This window comes from Saccopteryx bilineata, chromosome 12 (genome assembly GCF_036850765.1).
Source record: "Saccopteryx bilineata isolate mSacBil1 chromosome 12, mSacBil1_pri_phased_curated, whole genome shotgun sequence".
Classification (NCBI taxonomy): domain Eukaryota; kingdom Metazoa; phylum Chordata; class Mammalia; order Chiroptera; family Emballonuridae; genus Saccopteryx; species Saccopteryx bilineata.
The window spans coordinates 408,639-423,622 of NC_089501.1; the positions used below are offsets into that span (position 1 = coordinate 408,639).

General features: G+C 39.6%; 1 protein-coding gene across 2 annotated transcripts in view; it reads right to left on the minus strand.

Moving 5' to 3' along the window:
- The window catches only part of HACE1 (HECT domain and ankyrin repeat containing E3 ubiquitin protein ligase 1), a 173,052-nt gene extending 160,898 nt beyond the window's left edge, over positions 1-12,154 (minus strand). For both annotated transcript variants that reach the window (XM_066248051.1, XM_066248050.1), the window contains exons 1-4: positions 11,903-12,154; positions 6,076-6,130; positions 5,213-5,302; positions 4,470-4,574 (exon numbers count right to left, since the gene is read on the minus strand). In XM_066248051.1, coding sequence (XP_066104148.1) covers positions 4,470-4,574; positions 5,213-5,302; positions 6,076-6,130; positions 11,903-11,978 — 326 coding nt within the window. In that variant the 5' untranslated portion in view covers positions 11,979-12,154. The remainder of the gene's footprint in view (positions 1-4,469; positions 4,575-5,212; positions 5,303-6,075; positions 6,131-11,902) is intronic.
- Positions 12,155-14,984: the final 2,830 nt, after the last annotated feature.

Genomic DNA, 14,984 nt, shown 5'->3' on the forward strand with positions numbered 1-14,984 from the left:
TACATGGCATAGGCCCTGGCTGGTTGGCTCAGCAGAATGTCAGCCTGGCGTGTAGAAGTCCCAGGTTCAAGTCCCGATTAGGATACATAGGAAAAGCAACCATCTGCTTCTCTACCTCTCTCCCTTCTCTCTCTCTCCTCCCCTCCCAGAGCCATGGCTCGAATGGTTCGAACAATCTGGCCTGGGCACTGAGGGTGGCTCCATGGCCTCATCACAGGTGCTGAAATAGTTCAGCTGCTAAGCAACAGAGCACCACCCTGTAGGGGACTTGCAGGGTGGATTCCGTTCAGAGCACATGCGGGAGTCTGTCTCTGCCTCCCTGCCTCCCACTTCATTTAATAAAAAAATGAAATGAAATGAAATGAAATGATCCATGTCATTAAAAGTTTGTCATCTAGTTGGGTAAATAATTATAAATATAAAAAATACATAATATTATATGTGTAATAGTATATGTAGTATGTTATATAATATATAGTATATATTATGTATTTATAGTATTAATATAAAATGTGAGTACAGTAACATATTTAGTATATGGTAGAATATTTAGTACATACAGTATATATGTATATATATCACTATTTACTCAATTAGATCATAAATTTCTTCATACCATGGATTATATATTTTTGTAATCAAATCAATACTAAGCATAGCTAGGCACTCTCAATAAAACTTCACTGATTTCTAATTATTAATCTAGTAAGTCAATAAGCTAAGAATTTTGTTGACTGAATAAATATTTTATAAGAAAAAGTTACTTTTGTTTTGACTTTTATATCTGAAATGAAGTTAAATGTCACTTAAAATCAGCATTATAATGAAAGAAACAGAAGAAAATAAAACTGAGTAAACTTTCAGTTCAAACATTTACAAAATTCCTTCACCTAACACCTTGTTATATAAACCTTCAAAAATAAATCTTCAGTCATCATAAGACAACATACAGAGTCCCATTAAAATGAATAAATCATTTAAAGTACGTGTGTGTCTGTATCCATACTGCTGAATTTACAACTTATTCAGAAGCCTGTTGTGGACTATTGAACTACTGCCAAAATAAACACTAAGGTGGAAATGGGCCAGTGAAACAGTCCCAAAGTATTTACAGTAGGGAGTCATTGAAGAAAAATAGCAATCCACAATACTTCTCCTCTCCAAAATGAACAGCAAAAGGTACGGGGCATAGGAGAGAAGTATGTCCTCTTTTTCTTACCTAACAATCAGTATTGCTACTTTGTAGAACCTGAGTAAGTCAAAACAATAAACTAAGTGAGCACCTATTCTGATAAAAATTAGAACTAAAATATTAACTAACACACAAGCTCTGCCTTTTATGAGCCCAAAATAATAAAGAATCATCTTTCAAATCTTTCAAATGAAATCTAAGGATACACAATAATTTTTAAGTCTTTCCTTTTTTTTTTTTTCATTTTTCTGAAGCTGGAAACAGGGAGAGACAGTCAGACAGACTCCTGCATGCGCCTGACCGGGATCCACCTGGCACGCCCACCAGGGGCGACGCTCTGCCCACCAGGGGGCGATGCTCTGCCCATCCTGGGCGTCGCCATGTTGCGACCAGAGCCACTCTAGCGCCTGAGGCAGAGGCCACAGAGCCATGCCCAGCGCCCGGGCCATCTTTGCTCCAAAGGAGCCTTGGCTGCGGGAGGGGAAGAGAGAGACAGAGAGGAAAGCGCGGCGGAGGGGTAGAGAAGCAAATGGGCGCTTCTCCTTTGTGCCCTGGCCGGGAATCGAACCCGGGTCCTCCGCACGCTAGGCCGACGCTCTACCGCTGAGCCAACCGGCCAGGGCTTAAGTCTTTCCTTTTAACATTCTCATATAATTGTGAGCAATGCGGGACCCTCCTATACAGGAAACAGCTATTATTCTGCTCCAGTAATGCAACTATTATAGGAAGCTTATGGTAACATAAATGACAAGTGCTCTGTGGCACCTGAATGAGTATTCTACTGGAAAAGAGGGCAATTCAGTATTAATGCACTCAGCACTAATGGGTAAAGAGAGAAATGCTAAAGCAGGCCACCTGACAGTGACAACTGAGGAAACAAAAAACTTACCCCAAAAAACAGATGGACCAGCAAAAGGGGTAAAATTCCCCTATGCTTCAGTGTACACAAATTTGAACTCATGAAGAAATTAAAGTAAAAAGCTATTTCTGAAAATGTAAGCTACAAGGACTAATAAGTGCTCAAGTTGCTTAGCAAACATTTATTGAACACTTCTAACTTGTACAAGGCATCCATTCAATAAGTAATAAAGCACAAAATAGTTAAATATTTGGATGCAAGGCATCCAAATTGATGTTATGTTAGGGTTAGGAACTCTTCGTATCCCTTTTCTCCTCACTGACTTGCCATGTGAAATATATACTATCTCTCGTATGTCTTCATTTTTAGAATATAATGGTCTCCAACTTAAATGTTTTTACCTTCCCACAGTAAAAAGAAAGATGAATATGTGAGTTATGAGGTGATGGTGATGAATGCGTTTATTAACTAGATGGAAAGAATCTTTTCACAGTGCATAGGTATGTCAAATCATTACAATGCATACTTTAAATATCTTACTATTTTGTTTGCTAATTATAAGTCAACAAAGATGGAGAAAAAATGATAGTCTCCTAAATGACTAAGTCTTCCTACTACAATAGCAATAAATATTTTAGCCCTGCTGTGCAGCAATCTGTCCTTTCATTTACAGTTGTTGAGACAGAATAGTGAGATATTTTTCTACATGTAACTTTTTCAGTTTTGTCACTACCCCACCAACACTTGGGATAAGGTATCTAGATTTGAGATTAACTAAGTAAGGAAATGAATGATTTACTGTACTCTATGTACTTTGGGTATGACACTTTACAACATACCTAACGTGACCAATTATTATAAAAACAATTGTATAATCAGCAAGTTGTTATCTATTGGAATAGTATACAACTAGACTAGCTCATATGGTAAATCAGAAAAAGAGGGTTAAAGGATTTTGCCTTTCCCTGTCCAATCTAGACATCACCAAGGTTCTTGTATTTTTGGTTTCACTTTAATCCTTGTATGCAAACATCTGTCTCAGATTGATGTAGTAGGCAATTTTAGCCACATATCCCTACCTAAAATCTCAGTTCAGAACAGAAAACAAAAATATTTTCAAAATTAATCGAAAGAAGAAACACAGAAATACTTTCAAAGAGAAGTTTTATAGCATTAGAAAAAATGTTTATAAGATCCTTAAACTCAGAATCAAAACTACTTATTTTCATTTTGAACATAATTCCAACCATTTTTGTCTGGTTTCTCAGTCCAACAGAACTTTAAGAAGTACAAAATAGTGGTAGAGGCAGACACAGATTTGACATCTAAGATTTTTGAAAAAAAAGGAGATAGAAGCCCATAAAGAGTATAGCAGGTTTTATAATACCACACAATAACAGGAAAAGGCAAAAATATCTTCACATTTTGAAATGCTACTTTCATAATAGGAAAAATTGATTTAATAAAACTAAAACTTAAAAGGAGCTCTAGCAAGCACATTACTTATAAAGGAAACATTTTGTCATAACTGAATTGAAAAGTAGTTTTGGCACTGAAAGGAGTGAGCTACCCTTATCATAAAAGCTTACTCTACCTAGTACAGCTCATCAAATCATTACTATAAATAAACTACATAAATAATATTTACTCTGTATTTCATTTTATTAATAAAATTAACTAAACACGCAATTTGGAAAATGTACATGGAATAAAATGTGGCAAAAAAATTAGCAAAAAAAAGGACATCAACAAAGAAAAAAGAGGAAAGTTATGTTTTTCAGAAAATAAAATATCATTATCATTCAAGTAAAAATGAACTTCAGAAAGTACATTTTTGCCCTGGCCGGTTGGCTCAGTGGTAGAGTGTCGGCCTGGCGTGCAGAAGTTCCGGGTTCGATTCCCGGCCAGGGCACACAGGAGAGGCGCCCATCTGCTTCTCCACCCCTCCCCCTCTCCTTCCTCTCTGTCTCTCTCTTTCCCTCCCGCAGCCGAGGCTCCACTGGAGCAAAGATGGCCCAGGCGCTGGGGATGGCTCCTTGGCCTCTGCCCCAGGTGCTAGAATGGCTCTGGTCGCAACAGAGCAACGCCCCGGAGGGGCACAGCATTGCCCTCTAGTGGGCACAGCGTCACCCCCTGATGGGTGTGCCGGGTGGATCCCGGTCGGGCACATGCAGGAGTCTGTCTGACTGTCTCTCCCCGTTTCCAGCTTCAGAAAAATACAAAAAAAAAAAAAAAAAGTACATTTTCAAGAAGAAAAATATCAGTAAAAAATTTTATAAATTATTAAATGCAATAGTTATTTTTAAAAAACAAATATAGTGACCCAAGACCAATACTGAGCAGGAAAAAAAAAAAAATCAAATCCAGATAGAGTGCCTTGAATACAACTTAAACTACTTAAGGAAACAAAATATTTACCCATTTCTAGCTGCCAAATGAAGTGGTGTACAGCCTGAAATATCTTGATAGTTAGGGTTTGCTCCTTTCTTTAATAGCAGAACCAAGCATTCCACAGATCCACAACTAAAACAAAGTGAAAAACAGATCAGATACATTTGGCAAACACCCAAATTGATATAGTTTTATTAAAGAACAAAAAAGTCTATTAAACGCATTATTTTGGAGGTTCATATTAACTTAAAATTAGACTTTACTCCTGTCACAAATAATACCCTCTACTTTAAAATACAAGGTGGGACAAAAGTAGGTTTACAGTTGTTCATATGGAAAATAGTACAATAATTAATAAATAACAAACCGTTTGGCATATTCACCACTGTAAACCTACTTTTGCCCATGCCTGTATAAAGCCAATAACTACATGCAGTTAGTATATAAAATTTCATATTGGTTGAATAAAAGAAAAATTTCGAGGAATGAACCCTCTTAAGTACATCCAGGAAAGACAATTCCTGTGCCTAACCCACTCTGATCTGATCTAGAACAAGCTAAGACAGTAGAAATCAGACTTAATCTCAAGATTAACAATTCATTTAGAGACAGAATACATGAATAGCACACTATGCCCTAAACATATATAGAAATACTCAGCTGTCTGTTCTCATCTCTCTCCATAAGTACTGTGGGCCAACACTAATGCAAAGCCTACTAATGATCATTACTCTAGACCAGAGTTTAATCCCAAATATCTTGAATCTTACTTTGCTGCAATATGAAGCAAGCTTCTTTTCACACGTCCAAATGCATAATTAACATCAAACTTTGAATTTGATAGTAGTTCAGAAACAGACCTACACAAAAAAGATATTGAGTTTAATGTTTTAAAAAAAGTTTTAAAAAACAAATAGCTAGTTGGTAGCTCTTTAGTTACTCTTACCAATTATTAAAAGATTCTGTTCCACATAAACCAAAAACCAGGCACTGTTCCTTAAGCATAGCGTGGTTAGCCAGCACAGTATTATCTAAACACCGATGCTCTGACCTATAGACTAGCTCTAAAGGTTTCCTCGTCTGCGTTTTGGGTCATCTGCTCAGAGGACATCTAAGAAGCTTCAGCTCCCCCTAGATTCTTGAGAAACAAAGAGAGTAGGCTGGCTGCTCCCCTTGCAGAAAGCTGAGCCCATCTACATTAATTTTGACCAAATAAGAAAAATTAGAGACAAAAAATATATATCAGAGAGGAAAAAATAATAATTATATCAGACAGGAAGCTTAAAGCAAAAAGTTGTTTCAAAATAGTTTCTCTTCACTTTCTTCTTATTACACCAAACTAACCAATGGCAACCACAGCAAAGCTGGCTAGGGCAAGTGTCAACACCTCATCTCAGTCAGAAAACTGTGTCTTATCTGATCAACCAAATAGTTGACTTAATATCTGTCTAGTCATTTAGGAATTCTCTTACCACGACGTATTGGAAAATCTTGTTTTTAATTCACAGACAGAAAATTCTAACAGGTTAAATAACTTGCCCCAGGACAACATCTATTTTCCAAACTGTGTACATAACATTTAGATAAATCTATGCTTCTCAAAAAAGTATAAATTTGTGAAACAGGGACTCACCTGTGTTGATCAGCCATAACCATTGGCATTAGTGTATAAACAGCAGTTTCATTATCTGCATAAAAAACAAACAAACAAAAAACAGAAACATAATTCACTTATCTCCTACCTTGTCCAAAAGAGAGACAAACAGGGACAGACAGACAGGAAGGGAGAGAGATAAGAAGCATCAACTCATAATCAACTCATAGTTGTGGTACTTAGCTGTTCATTGATTGCTTTCTCATATGTGCCTTAATGGGGGAGAGGAGGGGCTAGCTAAGCCAGTGACCCTTTGCTCAAGCCAGCGACCTCAGGCTTCAAGCCAGTGACCACAGGGTCATTTCTACGATTCCTGCTCAAGCTGGCAACCCTGCGCTCACTGGTGAGCCCGCACTAAAGGCAGCGACCTTGGGGTTTCAAACCTGTGTTCTCAGCATCCCAGGACCACCTGGTCAGGCCCAAAAGGTGATTCTTTTTTTTTTTTTTAAATTCATTTTAGAGAGGAGAGAGAAAGGGAGAGAAAGAGACAGAGAGGGAGAGAGAGAGAGGAGAGAGTGAGAGAGAGAGAGAGAGAGAGAGAGAGAGAGAGAGAAGGTGAGGAGGAGCTGGAAGCATCAACTCCCATATGTGCCTTGACCAGGCAAGCCCAGGGTTTCAAACCGGTGACCTCAGCATTTCCAGGTCGATGCTTTATCCACTGCGCCACCACAGGTCAGGCCCAAAAGGTGATTCTTAAGGTTATTTTAGAGTTTTCTTAACTCCACATAAAAAGTGAAGAGAAGAGGTTTAAAAAGGTTAAGAATAACCCTAGCCAGATAGCTCGGTTGGTTAGAACTCGGGCATTGTCCAGAAGAGCAGAGGTTGTTGGTTCAATCCCCAGTCAGGCCACAAACAAGAACAGATTGATGTTCCTGTCTCTCTCTCTCTGTCTCTCCCTGTTCCTCTCTCTCTAAAATCAATAAAATAAACATAAAAAAAGGTTAAGGATAGTGTGGAATATCAAAAGTACTGCAAAATTTGCAATAATGCAGAATTTCTTATCCTCTTTAATGCTCATCTCATCTAGTATCACCAAAAAACTGTTCAACTTTTAGATCTGAGAAAAAACTTAGAGCCTTAATATTGTCTATAGCTTTTATAATTAAAATCTCATTTAGTTCCAAACAAGTGTTTCAGGTGTTTATCAACTTCATGTTTTATCATACTTACATGTACTTTGTGGAATTATACATACATACATATATATATATACACACACACACACACACACACATATATGTATGTGTGTATATATATGGATATTGCAGCTATATATGCTAAATAATTTTTAAAAATCAAATATACATAGTACTTGATTCTTTCCAGTATTACAACAAAATTAATTATTTTGGAAGCTTTTATAAAACAACACTAAAGTCTTACTTTTACTTACTACTTTTTTGTGTGTGTGACAGAGAGAGGGATAGATAGGGACAGTTAACTACTATTTTTAACTATTCATATTTTCATTTATATCCTTTATACATAAAGGATAAAGTTTATAGGATATAATTCACACAAACACAAAGGAAAGGTTATAAGTCAACAACTTTTATGATGCCATACTATAATTATGTATGTTTCAGCTAGTGTTTGAATTTATCTTTATTTATTACTAATGGTCATTTCTCAGTTCAATGCATTTTAGAGGTTTATCTTTTTTAATAGGTTATTTACATTGACAACTCCCATTTAGCCCCTAAAAAGTTAATACCAAAGCTAACATTAATGAGTTAAAATCTGAGAAGATAACAGTTGTATAGTATCAAAGTAAATCTCCAAAGTACAGAGGAAAAACTAGTAAATTTATAGTGGAGAACCAAGCAGACATCACCTTGTCAAGTGATAACGGGTAGTAACATCACCAAAAATAATACATATTGATATCATATAGCCCTTGATATCCACTGAGAAGGGAAACACTTTTGTAATATTTTTGCCAAAAATTAATAACTTTAATCATGAGAAAACACCAGACAAACCCAAATTAAGAGGAATTCCACAAATCACGTAAATAGTATTCTTAAAGTCTCAAGGCCACAGCCTGCCCTGTGGTGATGCAGTGGATGAGGCACTAATCTGAAATGCTGAGGTCGCCAGGTCAAGGAGCATAAGAGAAGCAACCACAGGGGGTCCTCTGGTTAGGACAGTCTCTACATACGTTTTGAGTTTACGATGCTAACTTCCATGGAGAGGAGCTGTCTGTTTGAGGACCTCATTCAGCTACAGAAGCAGCTGATTGAAGATGAAGAGATAGAAACACCAGAACTCAGGAGATTTACTACCAAGGGTCTGGCAAAAGGTTTTTCTATGGTAGAAGATGGGTTGGCAAAATTTCAGGCTGAGTACCCCAGCAATGACAGATTCAATAAGGTCTACAGGGCTGTTATGGACACCTTGCAATGCTATAAACAGATTTTGAAAGAGAAGTCATCAACCTTCCAGACTAGCCTGGAACAATTCTTTAAGAAGGTAGAAAGGTCTGCAACAGATCCTGTACCCTCTACATCAGCTGCTTCTCAAGATGAAACAGCTGTAGTGCAGGTAGAATCATCTCCAGCATCTCTTGCATGTTCCTTAGGCAAATGTGATCCATCTGACCTAGTATCTCCAGCACTTTCTGCACGTTCTCCTGCTTGTCCAGCCTCCTCCTCCCAACAGGTCACTCACCTTGCAGTGCCCCTTCCGGTGTGCAAGCCAACCACAGGAATAAAGGTAAGGAATTTTCTTTTACACTCATTTTTTGTCATTGTTTCTGTTACAATAGTACTGTGTACAGTGCAGTGTATTTATGTCCTTTTCCTTTTCCTGTGGCCTATTTGTATTTTTATGTTCTAGATTATGATTTTACAACATTGTTAGGATAGGTAAGTGACTTAGGCTAGATGTGTTTTGACTACACCAAAATTCGGGTTACATCACTGTCGTAGGAATGGAACTGTGTCATAACCCAAGGACCCCCTGTACTATGAGTTGATGCTTCCTGCTCCTTTACCTTTTTCTCTCTCTCTCTGCTCTCTCTAAAATCAATAAATAAAATCTTTTTTTTAAAAAAAGTCTCAAGGCCATTAAAGACAAGGGAAGACTGAAAATTATCAGTTTGGAGGAGGCTAAGGAAACTTGACAACTAAATGTAATATAGTATCCTGGATTGGATCCTAAAACAGAAAAAGGCTATTAGTGAAAAAACTTGTGCAATTCTAATAAAGTCTTTAATATAATTAATAGTATTACACCAATGTTAATTCCTTAGTTTTGATAACTGTACTATGGTTGTAAAAGATATGAATATAAGGGGAAGGTGGGTAGAGTTTATGAGAACGCTGCACTACTTACTTATTTATTTAACTCTGCACTATTTATGAGACTTTTCTGTAAGTCTAAAATTAGTTAAAAATTAAAAGTTTAATAAAATGAAAGAGGGCCTGACCAGGAAGTGGCGCAGTGGATACACCATCCAACTGGGCAGAGCATCGCCCCCTGGTGGGCGTGCTGGGTGGATCCCGGTGGGGCGCATGTGGGAGTCTGACTGCCTCCGTTTCCAGCTTCGGAAAAATGCAAAAAAAAAACCCCAAAAAAACCAGGAAGCTCAGATTCTATACACACACACACACACACACACACACATACACACGCACGCACACACACGCATGCACGCACACACACACATTTTCTCCTCAAGCCTTCAAATGGACATCCCAAGTTCAATTCCCAGTCAGGGCACATAGGAGAAGCGACCATCTGCTACTTCATCCCTCTCTCCTCTCTCTTTCTCTCTTTCTTTCTCTCTCTTCTCCTCCCACAGTTACGGCTGGTTCCAGCAATGTTGGCCTTGGGCACTGAGGACAGCTCTGTGGCCTCTGCCTCAGGCGCTAAAAAAATGACTGTTGCGGAGCAATAGAGAAATGGCCCCCAGATGGGCAAAGCCTAGCTCCCTAGTGGGCTTGCCCGGTAGATCCCCATAGGGACGCAGGCAGAAGAGTCTGTCTTTCTGCCTCCCCTCCTTTCACTGAAATAAAGTAGATAAATAAATAAGAAAAAAATTAGACTCTATATTTATTAGATATATTTTATAAAACCCTACAAAGTTATTAAGCATACTTAAAGATACAAAAAAAAGTGGTACGTTTTTCTAAAAGCAAAACAAAAGACTATATATGCAGTATCTTAATTTGGTAGGGAAAGAAATAATGGAAGGAAATACAGAAAATACTAACATTGTTTAGTACTAGGTGGTAGACTACAGAACTTTTTATTTTTCTTTCTTTTCAAAATTTTCTATAATGAACATATAGTACTACATTTAAAACCAGGAAACATTAATCAAATTCTAAATCACACTTATATTAAAAACGTTGGGCTTTAAACTAGGCAATACAGGTCTTGGGCTGGTAGCTCAGTTGGTGACATGCCAAGTGCAGGTTCTATCCCCTGATCCCATCAGGGAATATACAAGAATCAACCAATGATGGCATAAATAAGGGGAACAACAAATCAGTTTCTCTCTCTGTCTTTTTCCCTTCCTAAATATCAATAAATAAAATTTTTTTAAAAATTGGCAATTCAAATTGCTGTGTCAATAAACCTACACCTGCAGCCTTTTTCACCAACCTATATCAATAATATGATTGGAAAATGAGCAAGAGCAAAACTTAAGAAATGAACTGAAAGGTGGGTGTTGGAAAGAAAACAAAGTTGAAGCTGGAATTCTAATTACTAAAATCAGGATTATTTTCAGTCAACTACTTCATACTAGCAAAGTATCAAGTACAAAATTATTGATGAACAGTGACCACAAATCATCCATCCCTATTCTAAATTGTAAACAGAAACTAGGGAGGTTTTTCAAGAAAGTTATTCCCAAAGTACACTGACCCACATTTCTTTGATGGCTCCCTCTGAAGGTCTCCTTCCCTAACCTACAAATCACCTCTTTAGCAGCAATTCAAATAAAGTTTTGGGGGGAAATGAAATTAGATAAACTAATGCAATGCATTAAAAAAATAAAACATAATCCCCTAACCACTCCCATAAAGGAAAGCCTCTGAGAGGCGGCCAACTCCCACTGCCATTTAAACGTCTGAATCCGTAAGGCTGCCAACAAAACTGCTTTCTTTCTCACCTCATTTATTACTAGCATTTTACCTGTCCTGAAGGAACCCTAGCACACTGAACTAAAATTTCTAAACTTCAGGGTTCACGCCTTATTCCTTTGTGGAAGCTCCCCAACCCCCACCTATGTCTGACAAATAGATACAAAATGAAGGCAGGCAAGCATACCAAAGGAAAGTGTAAATACGTATACACACAGTATTTTAAAAGCGCAGGTTTGATATTTGACCGACTCTTATATATCTATTGTCAAAATACAACAGCGCTCTACGCTTTCAAAAAAAAAAAAAAAAGACTGCTTAACGCCTCTGTGAACCCTAAAGTAAATCATACTATTTTTGGAGCATCTCTCTATCGCCAGCAAGCAGCGACAATAAAATGGCCCACACTGGAATGTTTCCGGAACCGGGTTCTCTGCCATTTGTCGGGAGAGACTTCTGTCTCTTCTGCTTCTTCCACCAGCAGAACCCGCACGCCCCGGCCCCTCCCGCAAATTCCCACTGCCTGGGCCTCAGCGGCGGGCGACAGGGGGTCGGGGGTCCCGGGTCAGGGGTCCCAGCCCGGCCGCTCCCAGCTCAGGTAAGTAAACTTGTAGGTATTTTGTCAGCTGTCGCAGAGTCTTCCCACCGCCCTCTCCAGAGCCCGAGCTCCGCCCCCACCCCGGCAGCAGCCCACAGCGCACGGCCCTGCTCACCGTCCGGCAGCTCCACGGTGCGAGCGCGGCGCAGCGAGCGAGTCAGGCGGTTGAGTTGCTCCATCGCTCTCTCCATTCTCGGCGCGCCTTCCGCGCCCGGAGTCCTACATCCCGTCCCGACCCCGTCAGCACCTGGGGCTGCTAGGACCGCTCCGGCGCTCGTTCTCTGTTCGGATCTCAATGGTGGCCGGACAGACCACTGAAGGATCACCCGCACCGCCGCCTCTCGAGCTCTTCCGGCTGCCCCGGCTCTTCCCGCCTGGACTCGCACGGCCTTCTGGGAACCGTAGTTCCGAGCTGGCCCAGCCATACTACCGCGATCCCTACTGGGTGCTCCGGTGACTTCTCAGTCTAGCAGCGCAGAAGCCCGGGTCGTGCAGTGCATGGGGAAAGCCATGCCAAGCCTGGGCTTATCCTCAAGTTCCTGGAGAGACTTTCCGAGTGTCACCACGCTCCCTCCTCGGATCCTTCAAAGTTGAGCGGGAGCGGCTTCCATGACCTTCATTCATTATCACTGTCCTGTAGAGCAGATTGGGGATTTGCACAGTTCTTAATATAAAAACCATCATCCCGGTTTTAGTACATTTATTTTTCAGATACATAACTGCTGAAATATTATACTACTTTCTAATGTCAGAGCTAAAGAGTAATAAAGTCAAACAAATGCAAAAGCAGAATACATATTTTCCTTCATTGGAAGTGACTTAACCATAGCTTGTCTCTCCCACTAGGTAACTTCAAAAAGGTAGAACCCCGCTCTGTCTTGTCTTGTGCTTTGTATTCCCCTACTTACCACAGCACCTAGCACAAAATTGAAATCTTGGGAAAGATATGGGTGATGAGTATTTTAGTTTATTTGGTACAATGCTGAAGTGTCAAGATGAAGACAGACGTCAGTGAGAAATCCACAGACTCTGACTTTGTAAGTTGTAAAAACCTTGACAATACTGACGAAGTGTGGAAGAAACAAATTTTAAGGTAATTAGTTAAGGGAGATCATATTTTTCAGCTCCACACAGAAGTTGAGCACAAGCCAAGGTAAAAAACAGAAATTTGAGCCGTGGAAACATGAAAGAATTAACCCATGCAGGTGAATATGAATCTAGATAACACCACTGACAATGAAAAGATAAGGAGGAAATTTGATTTTCTTGGATATAACCAGTGCCAAGATGATGTCATAAAAAGACAGAAACAAAGAACTTGGACTTTCACAGTGTCTTCTTCAAAGAGGCAAGGTGTTTCCTGAAATGTAAGGCACAGGTTTGTTCATAATGTATGTTGGCTGGTCCAAAGAAGCACCTGCCCATTCAGTCTATGTAGGGGCAGAAGGTGGCTGCCATGGGTGTTCCCTGCCAATGCCTTCCTAAATCAGTTCTAATCTGCAGCTATCAGTCACTTGTGTGGCTGGTGCAACAGACTCAGTGTAGATATCCTATCCAGTTGGTTCAAATGAGACCTAACCAGTCTAGCAACAAGGTGGAGAGGTCAGAGCTGAGCTCCCAAGGAATGCCAAATGTTAAGAGCCTAAGGGCTGATCTGGGCTATCTATGCCCAACCCTTTGCAAGCTGGCTTCAACTGGATATGCTCCAACCTTTCCTGGCCTCCCTATACCATTCAGAATGTCAAGTTGCCTACTGCTTGACAGAAACTAGCATGTCAGTCCTTGTTATCACCACTACTCCCTAAGCTGTTGCTCTCACTTCCAATGTCCTGTGGGCATTAAGCCTGGAGTTTGTGTGCAGGGGAAGAAGTTCCCAATGACCTCTAAGGTGGGCATCACTCCCCATGCTGGTCAGTGTTCACCATAGGAGTATAGACCCTGGAAGAATGTTACAGAATGCTACTGTAGATTGTCATTTATAAATTCTGCCACATGATGTCTCTCAAATTGCTCTGCTACAAAATGTATGAAGCTGCAGTACTACTATAGACTTATCGCCTCCTGTCCAACAGACCTTTTCTACAATGGTAGAAATATTCTATGGTAGAAATGTTCTATAATCTGCACTATCCAAAATACTAGCCACTAACCAAATGGGGCTACTGGGTACTTGAAATGTGGCTAATGCAACTGGATTTTAAATGTGTGCTGAAATGTAATTAAATTAAATTAGTCGCCTGACCTGTGGTGGCGCAGTGGATAGAGTGTCGACCTGGAAGTGCTGAGGTCGCCGGTTCAAAACCCTGGGCTTGCCTGGTCAGGGCACATATGGGAGTTGATGCTTCCAGCTCCTCCCCCCTGTCTCTCTCTCCTCTTTCTCTCCTCTCTAAAATGAATAAATAAAATAAAAAAATAATTAAAAAAAAAAAAATTAAATTAGTCATATGCTCCTAGCAGCTACCATATTGGACAAGGAAAATTCTCACACTAAGAAGGAAGTTGCCCAGGTCGACAACAAAAAATCCAAATGGCTCTTCATCAAATATTAGCTAGAGAATTCTTAAAGAATTCTCTTTTTTAAAACATTTTTTATTTACATAGAGGAAGAGAGAGAGGGGGGCAAGGAGAGACAGAGAGAGAGAAGCATCAACTCATTGTTCTATGTAGTTATGAATACACTGATTCTTTTTCATAAGTACCTTGACCAGGAATAGAACCAGTAATCTTGGACTCAATCCAGCAACCTTGGGATCCAGCCAATAACCCAGTTTCAAGCTGGTGACGCTGGGCCCAAACCCATGAACTCAGGATCAAGGAGCCGGCGACCCCCAGGCTCAAGCAGGCAACCCTGGGTCTCGAACCACAACCTTGGCACTCCAGGTCAAGGCTCTAATCCACTACACCACCACTGGTCACACTCTTAAAGAATTGAAGACTTTCTCACTTGTCCCATGGAACTCAACACCAAGAATATCAAATGACAGATTTAAAAGGTCATTTTGTACCATAAGTTCCATTATCAAAAGCATAAAATTTTTCACTTATAAGATTCCCAATTTTTCTCTGGCCCAGTTTTAACTTTCTTCCTTTTATTTTTGAAATGTTTTTCTTCCCAAGAAATTGGTTTTATTTGTGATACTCAAACTTAAGTTTCTCCATTTAAAAGAAGAAAACAATCAACTCCAAAAAAAAATTAG